Source organism: Arachis hypogaea, chromosome 14 (genome assembly GCF_003086295.3).
Source record: "Arachis hypogaea cultivar Tifrunner chromosome 14, arahy.Tifrunner.gnm2.J5K5, whole genome shotgun sequence".
Classification (NCBI taxonomy): Eukaryota; Viridiplantae; Streptophyta; class Magnoliopsida; order Fabales; family Fabaceae; genus Arachis; species Arachis hypogaea.
In genome coordinates, this window is record NC_092049.1 from 8772087 (window position 1) to 8799893 (window position 27807).

General features: G+C 28.9%; 2 protein-coding genes across 2 annotated transcripts; both read left to right on the forward strand.

Annotated features, from left to right (window-relative positions):
- The first annotated feature begins 434 nt into the window (after positions 1-434).
- LOC112741374 (uncharacterized) lies at positions 435-3019 on the forward strand. Its single transcript, XM_025790332.2, has 2 exons — positions 435-737; positions 910-3019. Exons 1-2 carry the CDS (start codon positions 701-703, stop codon positions 2925-2927), a joined length of 2055 nt encoding a protein of 684 aa, XP_025646117.1. The 5' UTR covers positions 435-700; the 3' UTR covers positions 2928-3019.
- Positions 3020-9698: 6679 nt separating this feature from the next.
- On the forward strand, positions 9699-13028 carry LOC112741375 (probable E3 ubiquitin-protein ligase WAVH2). The gene is made up of 3 exons (XM_025790333.3): positions 9699-10069; positions 10436-10549; positions 11447-13028. The coding sequence occupies exons 1-3, from the start codon at positions 9926-9928 to the stop codon at positions 12812-12814; spliced, it is 1626 nt and encodes a 541-aa protein (XP_025646118.1). The 5' UTR covers positions 9699-9925; the 3' UTR covers positions 12815-13028.
- The last annotated feature ends 14779 nt before the right edge of the window (positions 13029-27807 follow it).

A 27807-nucleotide genomic window follows, 5' to 3' on the forward strand; every position in this document is an offset into this window, starting at 1 on the left:
GAAGAATATTATATGACAAAGATGAACATTTGGTGGTTAGAATTTTATAAGTGTGAATAGATCAATTTGGGTGTTTTAACCAAATTTGGGATACTAATTTAAATTGAACTCATTATGTGTTCACATCAATATGCAGTTAAGTGCCAACAATCTTAAAACGTTTAGTTACTTTTGGACTAAAAGATATTCATAATTTTGATAATAAGGAATTTATTTGCTCATTTTAAAAAGTGAAAAATTTATCTGAGACGAATTGAAATTTCAGTAACTATTTTAGATATTATCTCATATATATTTTAATTTTAATATACTGACCGTGTAAAAATAATTGGATATGAGTATAAAGTTATGTATCAAAATTATATATATATGGAATTTTGAAAGAAATGACAAACAAGAATATGATGAAGTATAAGGATTATTCTCTATTCAACTTGTTATGCTTTGTTGTATCTGCTCTATACAGTAACGGCTTTGCTGATACATGGAGCAGAAAGAATGTGCACCTTCTGTTGTTAGCTATACTAGCAGTATGATACATGGTATTTGTCAATGTAAATAATTTGGATCAAGCTTTGATGAGATTGCTTGAAAACATGAAAAGAATTGCCATTGAGATGGTATCAAAAAGCTATGGGGAAATCATAAGGGGCTATCAAGAAGTTGCAAACTTCATTGAGGAGATGGTATTAGACAAGTGATGAATGTCAAGGGTCAATATTTTTTGGAAAGTAAAAGTAAGAATTAGTTAGTATTAATTTAAATACAAAGTAAATACAAGAAACTTTTTCTTTGAAACACGTTCTCTCTTCTTTTACTTTTCAAATTATGCATGCATGTAGCAATTTATGTATCAGTGATAAACTTTTAAATAGAACTTAAATTTTCTGTGGATTAATCATTTGCCAGTTGGAGAGATGATACGTGTCTGTCACCACCGTCGAATGCTGTCACATTCTTACCCCACCGTTCGTTCCTTGAGCCATTTCAAGGCTTCATTTTATACCGACCCAGATAAGCATTTGCTCCAAAAACACAATTGGGCTCCGATTTCAGACACCCGAAGAACCTTAGCCCCCAAGAAACTGATCCCAATTTCATCACATGATGCAGCACTCAACAAGCTTAACGCGGATATAGCGGTTTTAGGTCGCCATGGCAAAGTCAAAGAAGCAAGGAAATTGTTCGACGAAATGCCCCATAGAGATGAAGTTTCCTATAACTGCATGATTGCGGTTTACTTGAAGAACAAGGACCTACCCAGAGCTGAATGCTTGTTCAAGGCAATTCCCCATAGGAACATTGTTGCTGAGTCAGCAATGATTGATGGGTACGCCAAAGCTGGTCGTTTGGATGATGCTCGCAAGGTGTTCGATGAAATGACTGAGAGAAATGTGTTCTCCTGGACCAGTATGCTTTCTGGGTATTTTGGGTGTGGAAGACCCGAGGAGGGTATGCAGTTGTTTAGTCAAATGCCTGAGAAAAATGTGGTTTCATGGACTACAGTGGTTTCAGGTTTGGCTCGAAATGGGTTGGTGGATCAAGCTCGCAAGTTCTTTGATATCATGCCTGAAAAGAATGTCATTGCTTGGACAGCTATGGTCAAGTCATATCTTGACAATGGCTGCTTTGACAAAGCTTATGAGCTCTTCCTTGAGATGCCAGAGAGAAATGTTCGTTCTTGGAACATCATGATTTCGGGTTGCTTTGGAGCCAAGAGAATGGATAAGGCTATTGAGTTGTTTCAATTGATGCCGGATCGGACTCATGTTTCGTGGACAGCTATGGTTTCTGGTTTGGCACAAAACAAGATGATTAACACTGCAAGGAAGTACTTTGATCTAATGCCTTATAAAGATGTCCCCGCATGGACCGCAATGATCAATGCATATGTTGATGAGAAGCTCATGGATGAGGCTAGTGAGCTTTTCAACTTGATGCCAGAGAAGAATGTTGTGACTTGGAACATGATGATTGATGGTTATGCAAGGATTGGTGATGAAGGGGGTGCCTTGAGAATCTTCATGTTGATGCTAAGATCTTGCTTTAGACCCAACGAAATCACCATGACTAGCGTGGTTACTTCCTGCGATGGTGTGGCAGAGCTCATGCAAGCTCATTCGATGATCATACGTCTCGGGTTTGAGCATGACACCTGGCTTACAAATTCTCTCATTAATTTGTATTCCAAGAATGGAGATCTTAGTTCTGCTAGGCTTGTTTTTGAACCATTAAAGTCAAAGGATGTAGTTTCATGGACTGCAATGATAGTAGCCTACTCCTATCATGGACATGGTTACCATGCATTACAGGTTTTTGCACGCATGCTAATTTCTGGAATCAAGCCAGATGAGGTAACATTTATAGGACTCCTATCAGCTTGTAGTCATGCTGGTCTTGTCAACCAAGGTAGAAGAATATTTAACTCAATCATAGGAACTTATAACTTAACTCCGAAGGCAGAGCATTATTCGTGCCTTGTTGACATTCTAGGCCGAGCCGGACTTATCGATGAGGCAATGAATGTAGTATCTACTATCCCTCCTTCCAAAAAAGATGAAGCTGTTCTTGTTGCATTGCTTGGTGCATGCAAGCTTCATGGGGATGTTACAATAGCAAATTATATTGGTGAGAAGCTTTTAGAACTTGAGTCATATAGTTCAGGAGGGTATGTACTTCTGGCCAATACACATGCTGCAGAAGGGAAATGGGATGAGTTTGCAAAGGTAAGGAAAAGAATGAGGGAAAGAAATGTGAAGAAAATTCCAGGGTGTAGTCAAATACTGGTAAATGGAAAAAACCATGTATTTTTTGTTGGGGATAGATTTAATCCCAAGGTTGAGGAAATTTATGGAATGTTGCAACATAATCTTCAACCTTTGATGAGGGAAATGGGTTATACACCAGAGTTATTGCTAACAGATTAGTTTCCATTTTTCCAATCAACTAAAGACTAACCAAGTTCATATATTAACATGGAAAGCATTAAGACGAGTTCAACTGCATGGAGTAGTCATTATAATTTGTGTACTTTATTATGCCTTGCCTTGTTGGTTTGCCAATTACCATGAGTGCCTAGTTTGAAGTTCAAAGATTGGTTTTGCTAATAAACACTAAGTTACAAGAGTTACTTTATGAGGTTCTTAGAAGACTTTTGTGTTCTTGCTTGTGAATAAGTACACAAGCATGGAAGAAGAGGTACTGAAAAGGGTAAAAAGTAAAAAATGTTGCTTCTTACCGTTCAGTTCCCAAAGACCAGAATCAAATTCAAACAAGTAATAAATGATTTACCCTTCTTTTCAAATCATGAGATTTTTTCTAAAAGCTGAATAAATATATATGACATGATGACCCCTTTTTCTTTATGGGGTGGTCCAAATATGAACGAAAAGGATTCAGAAGTGACCATGAAATCTAACTACATTATGATTAATAAGACTATGAAAAGTGAGTGTGTGAAAAACAATTAGAAAATGCCAAAAGCTTTACCTCTTGAGTCTTGACCTATGTACAACTAACCACCAGAAAATCAGGCGCTTGTATTAAGGAAAGTTTATTCAATGATTAAGAAAGAAGATATGGATTGTGATTTGTGAAAGCAACATATTGGAATTAAGATTATAAAAAAGATTAAGCTCATAATGCATATAATCTAATTCTAAACCAATCTATTAATTAAACTTGGAGTTTTGACCAAGTCAAATCATTCAACCAATTTGAACATGCAATTTAGACACATTTCTTTGTAGGCTAGCAAGAAGCAAGTTTTTGAAGACACAAGCCAGCTTTTCTTTTCCCCTTTACCTTCTTTTCATGTGAATAGAATCAACAATAGCTTTCAGATATGTCATTCATAAAAGGAGAGATTCCACAAACTCTCCTTTAGTTCATCCATCATTTTCTTAGTCTACTAGGTACTTGTTTTGTAGATAATTCTTTTTATAAAATAAAAAAAAAATAATTTGAATAAATCCCCCCTTGCACATATTTAGAAAATTAACATGAATCTGAATTAAATTAGTTTAATCAAAGGTTGGTGGTGGATAAACCATGACAATTACATATATTTTAGATTGTAGATATTAAATTGGAGATAAGATAAAAATTGACTCTTTATAATTTGTCTATTTGTTATGTATGTCATAGGAAGAATCTCTATCTAAATAATCCAAATAACTTAGGGACATAAAAGAAAGTATAGTGTTTTTAACATGGACTAAACAGTTGCAATGTTCATAGAATATGTACACATGCTTATCAGCTATCACAATCATTTCTACATGTTTGATTTCTTAATTTTCTTTTTTATTTTTTTACCTTTTTTGTATTGATTTGATTTCTTAATTATATGCTTAAATTGCAACCAAGTATAGTGGTTAACTGAATCAATATCATGGCTATAGTTTATTCAAAAGTCCAAGCATTCCTAAATGGCTCCATCTGGTTAGATTTTATCTTTAGATGTTGTGATGCATGTACCTAATTGTTACAATTTCTCAAACTGTTGCAACTGAATTTGAGTATACTAGTTTATTGATTTGTTCATGTTAAGTAAATGATCTTTTATTTTTCAAAATTTTTTAATTAAGAATAATTTAAAAATATGATTAAAAAAAAAGCAACATTACTAATTAAAGAGTCGCAAAATTACTCTCCTAAAACTAAAAGTCTAAACCTATATAGGTAGGAAATATCTTAGGCTTTTTATTTTTATTGTTGTAGTTCCAGTGGTGTTTTTTAATAATGTAAAATTTGGTGTTTTTTTTTTTTTTTGTGTGGATACTACAAATTTGAAGGTTAGATTTATGATTTTTTTAATATAAAAATTTGATTTTTTTTAATTTTTTAAATATAGAAATCTTTAGTGTTGAAATTTTTTTTAAATATACTAATTGGACCCTCTAATTTGTTTTATAGCAAAAAAAATTATTTCACTACAAATCGGACCTTCCGATTTATGTACTATAAAATTTAACCTTCCGATACAAAATTTGAGAGTCCGATTTGTTATTTAAAACAAAAAAAATTAAATCCATATAAAAAATACACCAATTAATTAAGATTACACACAATTTTTTTTCACTTCTAACAAAAATTAGCCAATATATGGGCCCTCTTCTCTTTATGATATTTGGAAGATTTTAAAGAAATTTGGAAGATTTTAAAGAAAGTTATAGAAGATAAAAAGTGCAAAGGACATTAGATAGTTACATAGAATATGAGCATCCAAACACTGCCTATTATCAACCATCAATGGGACAACTCATTCTTTTTCTCTTTTCTTTTTTTTTTTTTTTTTCAGATGAAAGTGAATGAATGGACATAAAGTATAGGACATAGATGCAGGTATTACTATAGAATAAAATTTTTTTTAGGTCTCTTCCAATTTTTACTCATAACTTATCTTTTTATGTATGTGATAATGTATGTAAATTTTAGTTCATCCCTCTTTTTATAATGAAATTCAAATTATAAAAAAGTTCTTCAAAGTTACCACAATCATTATAACACTGAATTAAATGGCTTATCTTACTTGTTTTTGGTTAAAATCTCTTATTGAATTTCCATGGTTTACTTATTACTAATGTCTAAATAGTTAAGCAAAATATTGTGTTTGTTTTATTAGTGTACTTAGAAAGCATTTATTCAATGCATCTTCAACCCATTTTTTTTTACAAACTATACTAAATTATACTTTAATTAAATTACTTTTTGACCGTCTAAATTGATTAACAAACATCTATATTTTTGACAGAGAGAAAAAACAAACAAACAAACATGATACAAGAAGTCTTAAATTCATTTGGTTAGATTTAGTACTTGATTTCATAAGATAATTTAATAGCATGAATATTAAACAAAATTGTTAACACAAAAATATGCCTAACATCTATATCATTGATTGCCTTGGTGCCCTAGTACACCAAAATGATCGTGGCATTGCCTAAAAAGTTAAACATTTGATACTAAAAAAATTGCATAAATCTACCATAAATATATGGAAAAGTCTCAAGGAACAGCAATTTTTAAAAAGTTGGCCAATATTTAACCATCAAAAGAAAATTGAATGATTTCACGCTATTAGATTTAATCTCATATCATTAAAAACACTATTAATGACCAATTGATGTTACAAAATACAAAAGTTGCTGATCCCCTAGCACTCCTCTAAATATATAATAGGAATATAAGAGAATTTAATGCACAATTTTTTTTCAATATCTTTTATTATTATTATTATTATTATTATTATTATTATTATTATTATTATTATTATTATTATTATTATTATTATTATTTTTTTTTTTTTTTTTTTTTTTTTTTTTTTTTTTTTTTTTATTATTATTATTATTATTATTATTATTATTATTATTATTATTATTATTATTATTATTATTATTATTATTATATTATTATTATTATTATTATTATTATTATTATTATTATTATTATTATTATTATTATTATTATTATTATTATTATTATTATTATTATTATTATTATTATTATTATTATTTTTTTTTTTTTTTTTTTTTTTTTTTTTTTATTATTATTATTATTATTATTATTATTATTATTATTATTATTATTTTATTTTTAAAAATCAAACCCAAGATTCCTTTATTAAAAAATAAAGTGTTTATCATCTTAATTAATGTTGTTGTTATTATTATTATTATCATCTTAAATTTATAAAAATATGTATTAGTAAATACATTAATGCCTATTAATATACTAATATTAATAAATACGCTAAGTAGTACAACTGTACAAGTCTAAAGATGCAACCAACTTTAAGTTCGGAGCCAAATTACTCATGATCAAACTAAATACTAATGTAGCATAAAAAAAATAAAAATAAAAAAGTATTAATGTGAATTTAATCCAAAACTTTCCACAAATAAGAATGCACTTGATATCAACCATTCAACCCTAAAAAGCTAAACAACTGAGTACATGTATAAGGGACAAAATTAAATTAAAGAAAAAGTGAGTCATAAATCATAAGGGAACCTATGTTATGTATACAAAGACTTGTGTTTATGAAGACACTAGTGGAATACAACCATGGCAAGGAAAAGCATTCTCTTTGCTTTGGCCACCTTTGCATTGCAAATAATTTAATTAACATGGCTGTTTATTTTTATCAGCAAGCTAAAAGGGATGAATTTAATATATATATATTTGAGAGTTTAATTTTGATGCACTAACCGTATTTTACACAGTCGTACAATCACATCTGTTCTTTTGGATGACTATTCACACGGTCAATGTCAAAAGTATATATTTTTGTTGATATAGTATTACATAATTGAATGCAGTGTAAAATTATTTTACATTGACAGTGCATCAAAATTAAATTTTATATATATATATATATATATATACTATTATATTTCAAAAATAAAAACATAAAAAAAGAAGGCAAAGTTTGGAAGTTATCATAAGTTGATTGCTGAACCTTTGAAATTCAAAACAAAACGGCCATTTCTCCCACTTCTTAGAAGAAACTTCTTTCTACCCTTTTCTTTTCCTTTTTCCAATCCCAATTCTTCTTTTTCTTTTTTTCTTTTTCATTTTTTCCCCTCATTTTCCTTTTGTTTGGTACCAAAGTGATTTGAACCATGTGTCTTATCCACATAAGAAAAAGAAAGAAAGAAGAGTATGTATGTTATCATAAGATGGGAAGCTTATTTTATGTAGTTTCAAAGAATTTACTTTTAATTAACATGTAAAAAATTTTATATAATTATTTAATCAAAATCACATATTTAAATATTTTTTAAGTTTTATTAATATAACAATACACAATTAGTTGTTTGTATAAAATTCTTTTATATTGACCGTGCACACGTAACTTAAATTAAATTTTAAATATACAAAATAAATAAAATGAATTTATAAAGTATTTTTTAAAAATAAAATGCATCAAATGTTATTATGTTGGACCAGACCCGTGTGTGGAAGGTGGGGCTTGGAATGCTTAAAATCTAATGAAAACTCTTCATCATTGAACTCATCTCTAAAATTGTCATTATGTTACACACAAGTGCTCATGCATACCATCTAGATTTAGGGGTCATCAAAATGTTTCTTTTATATTAAAAAAAACAACATAAAGTGTATGTGTATATCAACATTAGATGTATAGATAAAATATTTCAAAATAATAGTTGTTTATTATGGGAAAGAAAAATGGATGAAAATTGGTGGATGGATCTCACTATTGCATGCTGTAAACAACTTATTTTTGATCAATTAGGCTTAGTGGGTTGGTCCCATGATATCATTCTCTTTGGAAAGTGCCACATTGTTCCAAATGTTGCTTCTCCTTCTCCTTCCTCCTCATAATTTCATTCTCTTCCATCAATTTCAACATTTTTTTTCTCATTTTTTTCGATATGCCACCAGTGTGTGAGTTGTGCTTGGTTATAGAATACAATAGTGTTAGACACAAGTGTAGGACAAAAGTTTTTAAACAATGACAGAGAGAAATCGGACCATCCGATTCCTTTATTAGAAAACCAATCGAAAGGTCCGATTAACTTCTTTTTTTTTTTTTTGAAAATGAACTCGGAAGGTCCAGTTGCTTTTTTTTAATTTGGCTAATATTAATCGGTGGGAAGCTGCAAATCAAATTGTCCGTTTTTTCTTCCTCTTTCAGTTAGCCTAACACCACATCTCAGTAACACTCACATACATCCCATATGTGTGGCCTACTCCATCAACGATGCCATATGAAAATTAAAAAGCATTTTTTTTTTCTTACATAATTACATTGTTTCCCTAATGCAAAAATATGATGCATTATTTTACATGTAAAAAACATTTTTTGTTTTGTTTGTTTGAAGGATTTATGATTTACAGTGAGGAGACTTGAGTTTTGACCTATGAAGCATGATGAGAGAAAATAAAAAAGAGATTTTCTAAACTATAGGTAAAGTATCAAAACCAATTGATTCTCCTCTTTCATTGTGAAAAGTACTTCTCTCAATAATTTTTAGTACTTTTAGTAGTAAATGTTGTCTCACAGTAAATAAATTTCACCACTTTACAATTATTCACAATCAAAATAAAGCAACAAGTCCCTCAATTTTATTTACAATTTTTTAAATCATTAATTAATTTGTTTTATATTATGAGTGTATATAAGGTGGCAAATATATTATATACTTTACATAAGAAATTTAAAATATAAATTTATCTTATGTTTAACATAATGATCAAATTAATTATTTAAAAATTATTTTTAATTTTTTAAAATTATATTATACCATAAATTAAAGAAAAATCTTGAAAAAAATAATTAAATTGATTATATGTAATTTTTAAATAACGAATCTAAATCATAAAATCATTCCTAATATATTTATCAAATTAGATTATAAATAACACAGAATAGATATCGATTAGATTAGATGATAACGTATGATATAATATTTTATCATATATTATAAGGTAGAAACTCAGTTGCAGTTGACTTCACGTGAAGTTGATAGTTGAAAGCCGTTAAATAATTTTTGACTGATTTGACTAAATTTTCATCAAACAACTCTCGCCTATCAGCTTCATATGAAGCCGACTGTACCTGAGATTTCACCTATTTTGACTATCAACACCCTCAAATATTGGTGAGATTGATGAAATAGTAGCTATGAATGTTATATATAAGAGTGTGAAGTGTGTTTCTCTGAAGAGAGTGATGAACAAAAATGATTAAAACAAGAAAGAACATACACACAATAATAACACTCACTTTAAAACACTCAACACAAGCTGAATTTTTCAGACCCCTTTGTCTCCTCCTCAGCTCCTCTCTCTCTTCTGTCCCTTCTTTTCTTGTGGCTCCAAACTTCACAGAGAGAGACACACACAAGCAAAGTCACAAACCTTGAAAACACAGAGAGAAAGAGAGTCATTAACAATGGGAGAAGGAAGAAGAGGAGCATCATCAAAGCTTAGAGAAGCAGCAAGGAAGGTTGCAATGGCAGCAGCATATGCATGTGGTTCATTCTCAAGGAGGAAATCTATGGTGGATCCAGTTCCCATTGACGCCTTATCTGCTTCTGTAAGTGTCACACATTTAAATTTCCCATGAAAAATTTCATTCCTTTCTTCTCTGGGTGCTTAGCATTTTCCCAAAAGATTCAAACTTTGTTCCCATTTTTGCCTAATTAGGTCTTCTTCCATGTCCCAACACTTGCTTCTCTTTGGAACTCACAATGCTCCTTAATCCATACTATGTTTTTTTTTTCTTTCTTTCTCTTTTTTTAGTGATTACTTGAGTCATCTATAAATTTATTGTGGATATAAATGGCATTATCATTATTATTTTTTCTTCCTTTTTTTGTAAAAAAAATTCTGGTGAAACTTGAAGTATGAGGAGTTGAAGCTTGAAAGTACTAATTTTCTGCTAATGTGGAATGCTTTGCAGATCTCAAATTCCTCATTTGTGTCAACATCAACAAAGAATTGCTCAGGGGAGATTACACAAGAAACAGATTCCACCATCACTGTTAACATCAACAACAATGACCTTCATAGTAAGGTAAATTAATTAATCTACTTCACTTGTACCTTCTTAAACCACCTAAATTATTAGTAATCAGTAATTATTAACATCATAATTCATATTTGTTTTTTTGCTTTTTGTACTTCTGAAGTTTATGATTAAAGAAAGTCTTCCACTTAAATAAAAGCCACACCACTTGCTATTAAAAGTGTTTCTGAACCGTTTTCACATTTGGCAATTTGGTATCCAATGCCCCTCAGAGTTTCACCTTCTGCTATGATCCCTTGACCTATTTTACAATAAATATTTCCATTTTTTTAGCATATTTAATGCATTTTTAATAAGAATTTTCTTCTTAAGGCGTTCTTGTTAGCAAGATCATAAAATGTGAATTGGTAACTGGGAGCATAGTGTTAAAGCATTAATTTTGGTACTGAAATTGAAACTAGAAGAGCAAAGGTATTGAATGGAGGATTGTGGCATGTGAGTGCCCCTAAGCACATGGTTGGCGCATGGGTGAAGCCAAGAATCAATTTCATTATGAATGCAGACCCCACTTTGGGAAGTTTCACCTGCCACATAACATGCATGATCATGCTTTTCCTTCTATTATTGCCAAATGCCTCTCTGGAAATTTGTATACAGTAAAGTAATGTGTGTGTGTTCAATAGCTTCCTAAGGAAGAAATGTGAAACTTTTCTTATGCATATACAATCTATTTTATCTTGAGTGTCTGTAGAATCTTTTTTCTTTTTTCGGGTCCGAAAAAGTTTCGTTGTTTCTGTCCCTACTTCAATCAAATGGTAAAAAGTGAGATGAGTTTGGTTAAATCATGCAATTTTGTGTCAGTGTTGGAATAAATACCACAAGCTTGTGCTTAATTTTGCTTTTGTGGAATTGATTTTGAGTTGAAGTGATATATATTTTTTGCAGAATCTATGTGCAATATGTTTAGATCCTCTGAGTTACCACAGCAAGGGTAGCAGTCCCGGCCAAGCTATATTCACTGCTCAGTGCTCTCACGCTTTCCATTTCGCCTGCATCTCTTCCAATGTTCGCCACGGTAGTGTCACTTGCCCCATTTGCCGTGCTCATTGGACTCAGCTCCCTCGCAACTTAAACAACAACCTCTCTGGCTCTCTGGCATCAAGTACTCAGAGTGATCCTATCCTAAGAATCCTTGATGATTCTATTGCTAACTTCCGTGTTCATCGTCGTTCTCTACTTCGCACGGCGAGGTATGATGACGATGATCCTGTTGAGCTTGATGACACACCGGATAGCCCCAAGCTGTGTTTCAATCTTGTACCTATACCGCCGAATGCTCCAGCTAGTTTCCATCCTGCTTTGCAAGTCACTAAGCATGCTTCATGCCCTTGCCACCTATCACTGCATCCTTTAACATGTGGCTCCTCATCATTGCTACAATCTCCACCTATGATGTGTCCCTCCTCCAACAGAGCTTGCCTTTCAGTTAAACTGACTCATGAACGCGCAACCGACTTGGTCTTAGTTGCTAGCCCCAATGGACCACACTTAAGGCTTCTCAAACAAGCAATGGCTCTTGTGGTTTTTTCCCTCAGACACATTGACCGCTTAGCCATTGTTACATACTCCTCAGCCGCAGCTCGTGTCTTCCCCCTAAGGCGCATGACATCCTATGGAAAGCGCACAGCCCTCCAAGTTATTGACCGGTTATTCTACATGGGCCAAGCCGATCCGGTCGAAGGGTTGAAGAAAGGAATCAAGATACTCGAGGACCGGATGCACAAGAACCCTGAGTCTTGCATCCTTCACTTGTCTGATAATCCCACAAGACCATACCATGCAATAAGCATGGAACTTCCATCCACTCCCATTCATAGATTCCATGTTGGATTTGGCTTTGGCACTTCAAGTGGCTTTGTCATACAAGAATTCGAGGAGTTCCTGGCTAAGATGTTGGGCGGCATTGTCCGGGAGATCCAACTTCGGATATGCGGGGCTGGGGAGGAAGTTGGAAGTGGAAGAGTCATAAGAATTGGAGAGATAAGAGGTGGAGAAGAGAGGAGAATACTATTAGACCTTGGTGATTGCACACATGTGTATGTGGAATATAGCTACATTGAAGGTGAGATTGATGAGTGTGTTAGAAGAACTGGAGAAACAGTTGTAGGTGTTGGAGAGCATAAGGGTGAAGATGATGTTAGAGAAGGTGGTGGCGGCAGCAGTGGTCGGAGTAGCAATGTCGAAAGCTGGGATTTTCATGATCCTTATATGGCAAGAAGATGGGCCAAACACTTGCATGGTTATAGACTTTGAAATATTTGCTAATTTCTTTTTTGGTTTGTAATACCAATTTGCATTCATGTGATGTGAGGCTATTAGTGTATTTAATGTTTCTTGGCCATCTTCATCAATTTTTAGTTAGGCCTGTAATCATATTATAGAATTAAGGGGAAAAAATACAGAAGATTGTTTCTTTGTTTGATCACTAAGGGGGAAAAAAAAATCAAAGAATCATTTGCTTTGAGCAGAAGTTTAGCTAATTATTAACTAGCCTGATCTAACTTAAGGGAACAGTTATTAAAAGGAATGGTGATTAGGTGCTTTTTAGGTGAATAAAGCAAAAAAAAATTAGGCGGTTGTTCTAAATTAAAATTGGATATATTTGTGTCTTCTTATTTTCTTAAGGTTATACTTTTTTTTTATAGAGTAATTTGTCGCAAATTTGAGCTCAATCTAAGAGATTGTTGTTATCCGATATGTATATATATAAAAAAAAAAAAGTGAGATTTGACCTTTTCACATTTACTTAAATCTATGAAGCATGGACACTTCAGTGAGTTGTTGTATCTGTATATCGGACACATTTCGGACACGATACTCACCGACATTCGTCTGACACATGTGTCTGTCGTGTCTAACTGTGTTTTAATAAAAAATAAAAATTTTCTTTCTGGATACACTTGTACACACTTAAATACCATTACGAGTCAGCGTGTCTAATCTTATTCTTAACATATATTTTTAAAATAAATTTAAAAATATTATATATTATTTATTAAAAAAACAAATATTTTAAATACTTTATATAATTAAAATAAGACATTAAAATAATTCAAAATATTTTTATGTTTTAATATCAAGAAAAATATAAAAAATCATTACGATTTATCTAAAAAATACTTTATATTTTATATGTATGCGTGTCTTCGTGTCGTATAAGAGAGGTGAGAGAGAGGTTAGAGATGCTATTCACTGCCAACTTCCGTCGCCCATAACTTTCAATCCGGAGCTCTGATTGACAAGCCGTCAACGGCCACGTATTTGTCTCGGAATTCTTTACAAAACCCACAGATCAATTTGGTAAGAATCTAGCAAATTCTTACTCAGCCAGTCTTCCCTAATTTCGAAATTTAAATTTTTAATTTTGAAAGATTATATGATTTTGATGTTCTAAAGTCGAATTAGCTCGTGGATAGTGTTGGGTTTTGTCTATTTTATCCGTGGGTAAGGTAAAGAATTGTTGAACCCTTATGAATTATTGAATTAGTGAACCATTTGATTATTATAGTGATATTGTGTGAATTAGATTGTGTTCTTGTTGATTTGGAGTTCAATTGGGCGGTCTAGAACGAAATTCGGGTGATTAAGCTTGAGGAATTGACGTTTGAAAGCTTAGAGCTTGCGAAAAGAGAGGTTTTTGAGGTGTTCTGAGTTTAAGGAGGAATCAGCCAAGGTATAGTTTTGGTTTCTCGTAAATAATATATATATAATGTTTTGTGAAAATATAGGTTAGATGACCATAGGATAAGTTGAAAATGTGGGAATATGTTAATGCTAGTAACCTTGATGGAAATATGGAATTATATTGTGAATGATTTAATGAATGATGATTGTGTGTGTGTGTTTGAATAATGAATGAATTGAGAGTTGAAAATGATTTTGATATTGGAATTGGTTTGACTTATTGGAAATGGTTTGAAAGGTGGTTTGGTTGGAACCCGAGAAGGATGGCAAAGTCCGAATTTTAAAGAAGATGCTGTCGAAATTTTTATAAAAATTGGAGTTTTGGTTTAAAGTATTATTTAGACAAGTATAGATAAAAGAATTATATTATTTGACTTCAATTTATAAAGAAAAGAAATGCATTATGTTTTGGAACTTGATTTATTAGAAAAAATATTATGTTGGAGTTTTAATTTATTAAGAAAAGTATTATGTTTTGAGTTTTATTAGTTAAAAAGAAAATTATCTTTTGAGTGTGAATTATTGATGAATGAAATGGGAGGTGTGATGATGATAATTGTTAAATGAATTGAATGATGATGAGGATGAGTTTGATATGAAAATGTTTTGTGCAGATTGTGGTTATTTACCGTCCACCAGATTTTAAAGAGAATTATTTTGTGGGGATCGTGGTTATTTACCACCCACCAGTTTTTAAATGAATATGCTTTGTGGGGATCGTGATCATTTACCGCCCACAAGTTTTTCTTTTCCAATTGAAAACGTCTATGGGGATCGAGGTGGTTTACCACTCACTAGGTGAGGATCGTGGTATTATACCGCTCACCAGTTTTTAAGAGGACGATGTCCGAGTTAGCTACCGAACATATCAGGTTGGCTATATAACCGACAGATGAACCTCTTCAGCCATAGGACATGCATACATCATATGCATATGTGTGTTTTGTTTAATTGTGCATTAATTGAGCTTGTCTATGTGATTATTATACTTACCTGCTATATTTACTATCTACTGTATCTGTATCCTACTTGTGTTTCTTTTGTTTGTATTGCTTGTCTGTACATCGAAATTTTGGAGGATTGGAAGAAGGCAGAAATTAGGGCTTAAGTTAGAAAGGAATTAGAAATAAGAACCTTAAATAACCTACCCTGTTTATGGTTTTCAATTTATAAACTTTAAGATTTAAATCTGAGTATCGGAGTTCTGGGATTGTTTTCGGCTTTCCCAGAACCTTATATATTATATATATGGGCACCATTACCATGCTGAGAACCTCCGGTTCTCATTCCATATCTATATTGGTGTTTTCATATGCAAGTCGAAATGTGTTTCGGTAAGCGTCTGAAGGTTCCTATGGCAAGCGAAATTGGGAAGTTATATTTTGGGGTTGTCTGTTATGTATCTTTTGTTCATAGACTCTCATATGTATATGTATATATATAAATGATGTTTAATCATCTCAGAGGCTTTTTTTTTATAGAACTAGGTGTTTTCTTTATGCATGTTGGGTTACTTTGGAATATATACTTATACTTATATATGTATTTATACTCCAGCCAGCTTTAGTTTCACAGGTTGCGTCTAGAGCTTTGATATTCTGTATTTTTTGTACTCTGACTCTTTGTATATACTCATGTCTTACCCTTATTTTTTTCTCCGGTTTTACATTTTCGAGTATAATGCGCTTTTCTCTTCGCGGTTTTTGTTTAAACTTTTCTTTAAAACTCCTAATTACAAATTTCTTCAACTATATCTACATATATATTTTATTTTTTAGAGGTCGTAATATCACACTACCTCTATTTTACGGTTTAAGCGTAAAGTTTTGTGTGGTAGGGTGTTATAAAATTCGTCCCTACAAGATCACTTATTCTTTAAATTGGTATTCAAATAATTTTTTTAATCATATTAATTCTTTAAAGATAAAACGAAGTCAAATAAATTAGTCTTTCTGTTAGTTAGATGATGACATGTCATGTTAAGTGCCACGTGACATGATGACATGATAGATTAATGCCACGTGTTACAAGATGATTAGTTGATGTGTCAGATCACACTGGCATGTTACATGTCATTTGACATGTAATAAATTTATTTATAATCAAAATAGTCCCTGAAAATACACACGTAAATCATTTTCATTTCAAAAATTTTAAAATTTGATCAAATTAGTCCTTATATAAATTTCTCGTATTTTTTCTTCATAATATTAAAGGTAAAATATATTTTTTGTCCTTAAAATTTGCTAAAAGTTTCAAAAATACCCTTACGTTTTATTTTGTTCAATTTTATTCTAGAAATTTTTTATTTGCATTAAATTTAGCCTTAACGACTAATTTTTCAAAAAAATTATTACCAATTCAGGAATAATTTCACATAAACAACCTTTAATATAAGCAAATCAAACATTTTTATCATGCATTATTGTTAGAGTAGTTCTAAATTTTTTGAAAATTTAGTTGTGAGTGATATGTTTGATGCAAATTGAAAACTTTGGGACAAAATTGAACAAAATAAATTTAGAGGTATTTTTAAAACTTTTGACAAACTTTAAAGACAAAAATATACTTTGCCCTAATAATAAATTTCAAATATTTTTTTATACTACTAATTTTAATATTATTTTTTAGACCTTAATAAACAAAATTCTCTTTACATAAAATAATAAATATAATTAAATTATTATAAAGTTATTTTGTAATTTATATTTTAAAATTTTATATTTTTAAGTTGTAGTTTTTTTTGTAATGAACTTTTTTTATTTAAATGAATTTATCAAATCATTATTGATTATATATTAAAAAATTTAATATTTTAAGTCTCACTAAATAATATAGTAATTATTTTTAAATTATAATTTTTATTATTCTTTAATTTATATAGTAGAATTCAACAATTGAAAAACTGATTTTATGGGATCACTCCTTGAATCTTAATATTTTAATATAATTTTTTTTAAAAAATTATTTTATTTATTTAGTGAGATCCAAAAAATTAAAATATTTAAAATAACTACTATATTTATTTAATGTGATCCAAAAAATTAAAATTTTTAGTATATAATTAATAATAATTTGATAAAATTATTTATATAAAAAAATTTCACTAAAAAATTAGAATTTGAAGATGAAAAATCTAAAAATATAAATGAGAAAATAACTTTGTAATAATTTGTTTATTTTATTATTTTATTTGAAAAAATGTTTATTAAGGTGTAAAAAAATTAAAATGAGTAGGATTAAGAAAAATTTGAAATTTGAAATTATAAAAAAAAAATAAGAAAATTTTTTATATAAGGACTAATTTGACCAATTTTTGAATTTTAGGGATGAAAATGATTTACGTGTGTATTTTCAGAGACTAATTTAATTATAAATAAATTTATGACATGTCAAATGATACGTGGCATACCAGATATTATTGACTTGATATATCAATTAATCGTTTTATAACACGTAGCATTAACATACTACATCATTATCTCACGTGACACTTAACATGACACATCATTATTTAACTGGCGAAAGGACTAATTTGACTTATATTTTATTTTTTAAAGACTAATATAACTAAAATATTATTTAAAGACCAATTTAAAAATTAAATAATCTTTCAAGATGAATTTGACTATTACCCCCTTTTTTTTTTTTTTACTACAATATTTTGTACCCTTTAGTTTACGATATAGTAATAGTTACCTCCCTTAATTAATTTAGGGACATTGCCCTTAATTACCTCCTGCAAAATCTAACACTGTTAGCTCTGTTAATAACGGCTAATTATCACAAGATTTTTTTTTCTTTAAACACAAAAACATAATTTTCTTGGGGGTGAAAACAAATTTTCATTAATCAAACTTTTTGTACAAAAATTAATGTTAAAATACTAACAACATAACAGATATTTTAAGCCCAAAAACAATTAAGCCCACGCTTACAAACTATGAAAGGCTGCCCCCGAGAAATATATGAAGGACAAAAAGGTACTCATATTGGTAATTTGTTCCCAAAACCCCTTTCCCTACCATCGGTCCCCTTGAAAAAGATTAAAGATAATTTTATTTTAGAATTGATTGAATACCAACCTTACTCCTGATAATCTAAGGATTACGAGATTTTTGAATAAAAAAGTATCTTTTTTTGTTTTGATATGTAATTTTATAAAATTGGTTAGTCATTTTGTCAATAATTTTTTTTAAATATATTTTTTATTTAATTTTTATAAATAAAAATAATTTAAAATTATTAATAATTTTAGTTTTATAAAATAAATTTAGCTAATGTATTTTAAAAATAATAAAAAAAAAAAACTAAACAGCCCTAACAATTATCATTAAAAGATAACAAAATTTTTAACAAAAAAGATTTTGTTAATCCTAGTTAGTTCTAAATGGATAAATCAACAATTTAACATACTATGTGGGTTTATTCCGTTAATACAGAAAAAAAAAATATTAACAGAGAGACTAATCAGTCTCATAAAAATAAAGATCAGGAGCTAAAAATAGTATTTGTTGTTAAAAATTTCATTGTCTTTTAAAATAATTGTCTAAAAACATTTAAAATTTTTTTCTTTAAAATTTAATTTTAATACATTTATTCTTTTAAATGATTATTTATGTAGTTAATATAAAAAATAATTTTTTTACCTGAAATTTTGTAATTTAATGTATATATATATATATATATATATATATATATATATATATTAATAATATATTAAAATTAAATTTTTTATTTTATTATTTGTTAATTGCAATGGCACTAAGCTAATTAAGCTACAACATGCAAATAAAATCTTACTCTAGTGATTATGATCTTTGTTTTTCAATAGATGTACCCAAATTCAAAATTGGGCTAAAACTAATAGTGGATGACAATTGAAAACCCTCATATTGGAATGTGTGTGTTTTGTGATGTTGTAATATACACGGCCAACGAGTAGGATAGGGTAGAGTGGAATTTGAAGTCGATCTTAATTTTATTTGTAGATTAAAATTTTTATATAAATTTAACTGGATTTATATCTTCTAAAGTTTGAATTTTATTTTAGAAAGTAAAGTGTGATCTCTCACCATTTATTTCATATAAGGGACCAAAAATAAATATGAAAGAGAAACCATTCAAGGGTAGAAAGATCACACTTTATTCTCTAGAGTGAAATTTAAATTTTAGAGGATCCAAATCCAATTTAACTCTATTCTACTTATGCATTGAGAATATCTCAATCTTAATTCTACCCGTTATTAATCCGCGAGTATCCAATCTTACTTGGAGGTTACAAGAAAGATGCAACATTATTATATAAGTTGATGATAATTTAAAATAAAACTTATTTTTATGTAAAAAAAATATTAAATTATCAATTAATAATCTTCTTTTAGTGGTTAAGGATCTTTTGCATTTAGTGAAAAGTTTTTAGTTTAATATTCACTTGAAACATATTTTAATATAAGTATATAACATATACATATATAAGATGCGGGTTGGTCGGATAGAATTGAGACTCAACCCGCACTCTATGCGACCTACACGAGAACTCTACCCGTGTCCTACCTTACCCGCTGCAAATCGAGTTGGCAATCCTATCCGACCGGATGAGATCGGGTTGGGTACCCGCAAGTAAGATGCATGTTGCCACTCCTAGTAATATACGAAGTTAGTAGCTGTCCAATCTACCCTCCTAATAATAATAATTAATTTTCACAAAATATCTTTCTATTATGCGGGGTATATTTACATTTTCTTTATGGTTTACTCATTTTATTTTAAAATAATTGTCGGTTTGACATTTTTATATATTAAAAAATAATTAATATTCAAATTCATTTCTAAGAGATAGCGTATTTTTAAATTAGTTCTTCGAAAATTTTTGTTAGTCATATTAAGATTTAATTATTCTACTGGTCCTTATAGTTTCGCGGCGAAATTTTTAATTAGGTTTCTATAATTTTTTTCCTTTTAATTGGGTTCTTGCACCAATTTTTTTTTCAATTAGGTCCCTCTTAACGGTAATTGGCTTAATTTTATAGGGACCCAACTAAAAAAAAATTGGTGTAAGGACCCAAATAAAAGGGAAAAAAAAGTGTAGAGACCCAATTAAAAAAAATTTTGGTGCAAGAACTCAATTAAAAGGAAAAAAAAGTACAGAGACCTAATTAAAAATTTTGCAAAACTATAAAGACCAACATAGTAATTAAACCTCATATTAATCCTAAAAAATTGTAAGTTAAAATTGGTTTTTCTATACAATAAATAATGACGTGTCACATCAAATATCACGTGACATAATGTTATGATAGGTTAATATCACTTGTTACAAAATGATTGGTTGACGTATTTATAGTTATAATTAGTAGACCACATTTTTTTTCAAAGACAAATTTGATATATCAACCCATTGAAAATTAATGTATTTAGATGCAAAATATATCTGGAGAGTTAATTTTTTAATGTATGAAAAAAAATCAAAACAACATTTATTTTAGAGTAATTATTCAAATCTATCTTTAGAGATTTTAAAAGCAGATATTTTAGCCTCAATAAAATGAATACACAGATCAATTTTCAAATTTTTTTTTATTTGACATAACAGTCTCTGGCCTATTTTTCGACGTGACTTACTAACGAAAAATACTGAGTTGGCACGTAAATACGTACACGTATTAGTTAAGTGTCTACGTATGCGAGTAAGACAAAACAGTCTCTAGTTTGTAATGACAAAACGGCGCCGTATGATTAATTCTCATAATGGAGGTCTCGTTCTTCATCGTTAAAGCTCCTCATGAAACCCTAGTCCTTCATTTGTAGGAATCGAAACGTTCAGGTTCAATTCCAATGATACCAACCAAGGGAAGTTCGTCTTTTTCAAAATAAACCACAATCAACAAAACCGAAACCAACCATCACAAATAAACTACAGTTTTTTTTCTTACAGCTACTGAACATGCTATATTCTTGAAAAAAAAAGTGTAGAGACCCAATTAAAAAATATTTTGGTGCAAGAACTCAATTAAAAGGAAAAAAAAGTACAGAGACCTAATTAAAAATTTTGCAAAACTATAAAGACCAATATAGTAATTAAACCTCATATTAATCCTAAAAAATTGTAAGTTAAAATTGGTTTTTCTATATAATAAATAATGACGTGTCACATCAAATATCACGTGACATAATGTTATGATAGGTTAATATCACTTGTTACAAAATGATTGGTTGACGTATTTATAGTTATAATTAGTAGACCACATTTTTTTTCAAAGACAAATTTGATATATCAACCCATTGAAAATTAATGTATTTAGATGCAAAATATATCTGGAGAGTTAATTTTTTAATGTATAAAAAAAAATCAAAACAACATTTATTTTAGAGTAATTATTCAAATCTATCTTTAGAGATTTTAAAAGCAGATATTTTAGCCTCAATAAAATGAATACACAGATCAATTTTCAAATTTTTTTTTTATCTGACATAACAGTCTCTGGTCTATTTTTCGACGTGACTTACTAATGAAAAATACTGAGTTGGCACGTAAATACGTACACGTATTAGTTAAGTGTCTACGTATGCGAGTAAGACAAAACAGTCTCTAGTTTGTAATGACAAAACGGCGCCGTATGATTAATTCTCATAATGGAGGTCTCGTTCTTCATCGTTAAAGCTCCTCATGAAACCCTAGTCCTTCATTTGTAGGAATCGAAACGTTCAGGTTCAATTCCAATGATACCAACCAAGGGAAGTTCGTCTTTTTCAAAATAAACCACAATCAACAAAACCGAAACCAACAATCACAAATAAACTACAGTTTTTTTTTCTTACAGCTACTGAACATGCTATATTCTTGTAACTACTTTAAAATTCAAATACATATAACAACTTGCAAATCACAAGTTGCGACCGTCACTAAACCCTAACCATCCAGCAAAATAAATTGATTAATCAAATAATGTAACCTATTATAATAAACCCAATTTAGCTTAGCAAAAATAAGGTACTAACCTGCTAATTGCGCAAAAATTCAATGAAAATCTTAGTGTTGTCGTTGCATCAACCTCGACACTTCAAGCAACTTGAAGATAACGACAATGAATGACAGGCGTCACGATAATGAACGGAGTCCTAACGTTGATGGTGAAAATAGGAATGTGGAAGATGAGATGCAAGATGAGGTTGCAGTAGTATAGAATTTCTATATAAAACCGAGAGTGAATGGTGAGATTTGGTGTCTTTTTTAGACTTGGTTTCCTTGATATTGAGAAAAACCAAGAGGTATTTTCTAAACGAAACGTTTTATACCCTTCACCATATGACATTATTTTGTGATTACAAGTTAAGGACTATTTTGTTCTACTCGCACATATAAACACTTAATTATTATGTGTGCAAATTTTTGTGCCAACTCCCTTTAGCTTTGGGTATGAGAAAAGCTAGTCCTCAAACCCCTCCGCAGTACCTCTTAACTGCAAACCACCCATTTCACTGTGTGTCGGCGGGCTTATAATGATTTAGAAAGGTGAGAAGAAATGGCTTAAGTCTCACCTGTTACATTCATTGTCTTCTTCTCAACCTCTCCTCGGGTACTCTGAACTACCAAACCAATCTCCAATCGAAGGAAAGACGGACTGCTACTATTCTTTGCCTACTTCTGTAATCCCCTATTCTAGCAAGAGACGGTTTGTCCACGTGAAAGTTAGTAACTATCAGTAGTTCCAACCTTAGACCCTTCGTTCCCCATAGCCTTTTTCTGGGGATAGCCTGATCTTTCGTCGCCTTGAGCGGAACTCAACATTTTTCATTAGTAAGGCATGCAAAAAATGAATTAAAAATTATTATATCTATAAAAAATATAAAAAAAATAATTTGTATATTAATTTTTTTAAAAAACTAAAATGTCCATTTTTAAAATTCTTAAAAATCAATTAAAAGAATTACTCTTTATTTTAAAATTGAGTATATGATTGGATCAAACCCACCAATTTCTCACACACATACAAAAAAAAAAGTGATTAGTTGACTGATACATCACCAACTTCTATTCTTCTAAAACTTAAAGGGGTACTTTACTATATAGATTGAAGTGGTATAAAGAAAAAATAATTTTTTTTATAGTTATTTTTTATTATTTTATTGTTATTCAAAGTGTGGATCTTATCTTTTTTAATCTCTCTTTCATCCCATAAATAAAAAAAAATCTATAAACTTATATCTTTATGATATAATTCACCAAACTCTAATTATCTGTACATTCATGAAAAAAATGACAAGTATACTATTTATTTTTCTTTCTTTATTCTACTTTTTAAAGAAAAGATACATTTTTTAAGTTTTATCTTCAACTAATATTTTAAAGTTGTCGAACTAATTTCTTGAATTCCTTGATAAAGTTTGAAAATATTAAAGAATTTAATATCAAAACAAATTCCAATTAATCGATTTTTTTTTTCTTTTTTCTTCCTTGCTCAAGTCCAAAATCTTTAATTCCCTAAAAATACCTTATTTATATCCCCATAAAATTGTTCACATTATATAGAATTACATAAATCATATTATATTTTGTACAGCTATGACCCTTGACATTTGCATAAGTAGTATGCTGATTGAAATAGAAATTAAAGTTTATAAATATGGTTCCAATGTTTTCCATATGAAATTTAGTACCAACTTATTATCTAATTAGTATAATCCAACTGCTTTGGATATTTTAATCATTATAATCCAACTGTCAATAAATTATGGTTTAAAAATATTATTTATACACTAAATTAATAGACTATTATTTTTTATAAAAATATTATTTATATATTAAAATCAGCCACTAAAATTAGCCACTAATATATTTATGTATAAATATATGTGTGATTTAATTTATTTTTAATGTGTATTTATTTTTCAACATATATTTTATACTGATAACTGATTTTAGTTTACACGTAATATAATTTTATTTTATTTTTTTTATGTGAACGGCCAACTTGTATGTTTTATTTTATCCGTTAATTAAATATTGGATTATGATAAAGACAAGCGCAAAGAATATATATAATACTGCAATTTTTATTTCGGACACTATTATTGTAACATTAATAATGCATTACAATTTTGAATGTTTGGAGTAACTTATCATGAGATAAGTTTTTCTTTTCCCCTCAAAAACTAACGGTTGATTTTGATTATGCAATATCTAATTTTAAATCACTGTAATAATATTTACTCCCTTAAATATTATAGCTATAAAATAGTAATTTTTATAAATTTATGGTTGTATATATATTATATGCTTTCATAAAAAATCATCAAATGATATTCTTATCTTTAGATAATTTGTTTGTGAGACTAAGATAAATCTATGGCAAATTTTCATCAACTCTTTATTAATTTATTTTTTATAAACTTTGTTATTTAAGTCTAAGCAAAGGGTCCAGAAAGTAAGGTACAGTCATAGACATTAAAAAAAAAAAACAATAATAATAAAAGACACAATTTGATAAAGTAATCACGGGAGCAAAATCAATCATCATAGTAAGTTGACCATCCAAAAGGCATAATTTTCCATCATTTTCACAGTTCTTTTTTATCAAAATAATTGCTGCTGCAAACTGAACCATGATTAATCCATTCATTGCCATTTTCCAACAAAAAGCTTAAAGCTGATGATTATTTATACAATATACATATACATATCAATGCTAAATTTAGCACACAATATTGGGCTCATTTTTTTGGATATGTAAACTCTGTGTGTTGTGTATGGGTATGGAGGTGGGTGGTGTTAGATATGAATGTGGGATAATTTTTTTTGAACAATAAAGTGAAAAAATTGGACTGTCCGATTTCTTTGTTAAAAAAAGTATGAACACAAATCGGATGGTCTGATTTCATTATTAATTTTTTTTAATTGTTTAAAATACAAATCGGATGGTCTGATTTGTGTAATGCAACTTTTTTTAATTTTTTAAACACAAATCGGAAGGTCCGATTTGCTCTTGACATCACAACTGCATAAAGCACCTATACACTCCATAACTGTGTCCTATACCATTCCTCCTTCCATATCTAAATTAAAAAGCGCACAATATTGATCTTTAATTCCTTGTAATACTCTCATATTTATAAATGATATTTTATAGAAATATTCATTTTTTTAGTCCAAAATTAAGGCATTATATACTCAAACATTTGTAGAATATTTGCAATTATATAAGCTAATGAACTCGAATTTAAAAACTTGAGCATCAATTTACATTTTTTTTTATCAAAAATATGGAAACTCGAACTTACAACCTCTTAGATGAGTATGGAAAGATTATGTCATTTGAGTTATAGAAAATCAATTTAAAACTAATTATTTATAGATCACGCTTTACTATCATATTATTACATATATATTAAAAATATATAATATAATACTTATTTATACACAAATACATATTTAATAACTGAATTTTAATAGAGAAATAATGTTTTTTGCCCTCTAATTTAATCCTTGTGGAAACAGTCCATATCCACTGACTCCAATTTGCTTTTCTGTTTGCTGGATTACACCCTAAAGAAAAGGACCAGTGACAATGACATTGGACTCAAAACGGAAACAAAATAGAAAGTGAGATGAAAGAGGCCGAGACAATCAATACTATACTAATGTTCATAGACATGGACAAAACGGAAAGCCAAAAATTTAATTTAATTGTTGCCTATTAATAAAGTAAAATAATTATTACCAAAAATAAAATAAAATAAAATAATAACCAAATTGGGTTAATATAATGGTTAGTTCATTAATTCAATCCGTTTAAATAAGTGTCGAGAATTTGAATTTCGTGTTATGCATGTAGTAATTTATTGGCCATTAATAAACTCTTAAATTGAACTCAAATTCGCGACGAATTAATTCCTATTCTATTGGATTAGAAAATATCGTGAAAGTTAAAAAAATAATATAATTAATTAAAAAAAATGACAATTTGTTTAGAACTACTACCTAATTTTATTATATCAATTTAGTTATCTTATGTTATTATTAGATATTTGCTACATTTATAATATGAATTTTGTTAATAAATGTCTAAAACTTTTTTTTTTATTTAAAAGATAGGGTATTCATCTTAATTGTCATCTTTTAGTTTTTTGTTTAAATTGAATATCATTTTAAAATTTCAAACACTTGTTAATTAGTTTATACATGTTACACCTTTTAATTAAAATAAACTACTAACATAATATTCGAAAAATTTTATCATTCATAAAAATAATCTTAAAAAATATAAATAACAAAAAACTTCTAAAGATAATTAAATATGATAAAAAGAGTGAATTATCAACTCATCTCTTGTCTATTTTTTAAAATGACAACGTAATCTTTTAATAATGAGTTTATTAGTTTCTACTTTATTATAAAAATTATCTAAATCGTAAAACTAATAGTATATCATAGAATTATTATTATTAATGTATTAAACTTATTTTAATATTTATTATTTATATATTTAAAAATTATTTATTTAGTTTCATCATAAATAATATTTTTAAATTTAAATAATTTATTAATTATTTTATAATTATTATACTATATATTCAATAATTTATTAAAAAAATATTAACATAATAAATAAAAAATAATTTAAAAAAGATATTACTTAATGAATAAAGATAAATAAATTCTAACCAATTTAAATTTAGAGATGATTAAATTTTTGTCTATTTATGAATCTGATACGTTAATATTTTTTGTTTAAAAATAATGAAAAAACACTCACAGATATTCACAAATAAAAAATATGGATTGAAGTGGATTATTTTTATTTTAAAAAATCATATTATCATTTTAAAAAATAGACAAAAATCAAATTAGTTAATCAAGTGATTTTGTTTCGTTTTATTTTTGTTAACGACAAATGCTGAATTAGGTGGCACATTAAAGGTTGACATAGTGTTAGGCAAAAAATTATTATCACTTAGTGTTAGACAAAATATTATTTTTATAAGAAAATTATAAAAATAAATAATTAGTTATTTGGTAATGTTCCTATATATAATATTTATATCTATTTTAAATTAAATTAGATCATTTGATAGTTGGTTATTTATTTAAATTTTAAAATTAACATTAAGCAAGAAGTGCAGGAACAGTTACAAGAAATTCAAATTTCCTGCAAGTGGTGTACAAAGAGTAACTGCCCGTTGAGATTAGGCTAGTCTATAAATAGAGCTTCAGGAACACGTTGTAATCAGTTCAGTTCTTCTTGGAAAACACTTAGAGACCCAAAAACGCTCTCAGCCCCTTGGCATCACAGAGTAAAATTGGGAATCTTAAGTAATTCCTCTGAACTCAAACACTTGTATTTTGCTTTCTTTCAGTTTTTATTAATAAAATTTATTTACTTGTACGTCTTTTTCTCTTTTACGTTCATGTTTCTTCTTTCATCTTCTTTTTAATTTCCTGTTTGTTTTAATTTCTGCATTTTACTTTGCCTCTGGCACCTTGTATGTTTTTCTTTTTATCTTTAATTTTACTTTTGAAACTACAATTGAGACTTTGAGACACCCACAAAAGGAGTCGTTTC

What these genes read in the sequence shown, in the direction of transcription:
- LOC112741374 (XM_025790332.2), top strand. Translation starts at nt 701, where the DNA reads ATGAATGTCAAGGGTCAATATTTTTTGGAAAGTAAAA. An exon ending in ATATTTTTTGGAAAGTAAAA is followed by an intron (nt 738 to 909) that starts GTAAGAATTAGT and finishes ATCATTTGCCAG; the next exon opens with TTGGAGAGATGATACGTGTC.
- LOC112741375 (XM_025790333.3), top strand. Translation starts at nt 9,926, where the DNA reads ATGGGAGAAGGAAGAAGAGGAGCATCATCAAAGCTTAGAGAAGCAGCA. An exon ending in TTGACGCCTTATCTGCTTCT is followed by an intron (nt 10,070 to 10,435) that starts GTAAGTGTCACA and finishes AATGCTTTGCAG; the next exon opens with ATCTCAAATTCCTCATTTGT. An exon ending in ACAATGACCTTCATAGTAAG is followed by an intron (nt 10,550 to 11,446) that starts GTAAATTAATTA and finishes TATTTTTTGCAG; the next exon opens with AATCTATGTGCAATATGTTT.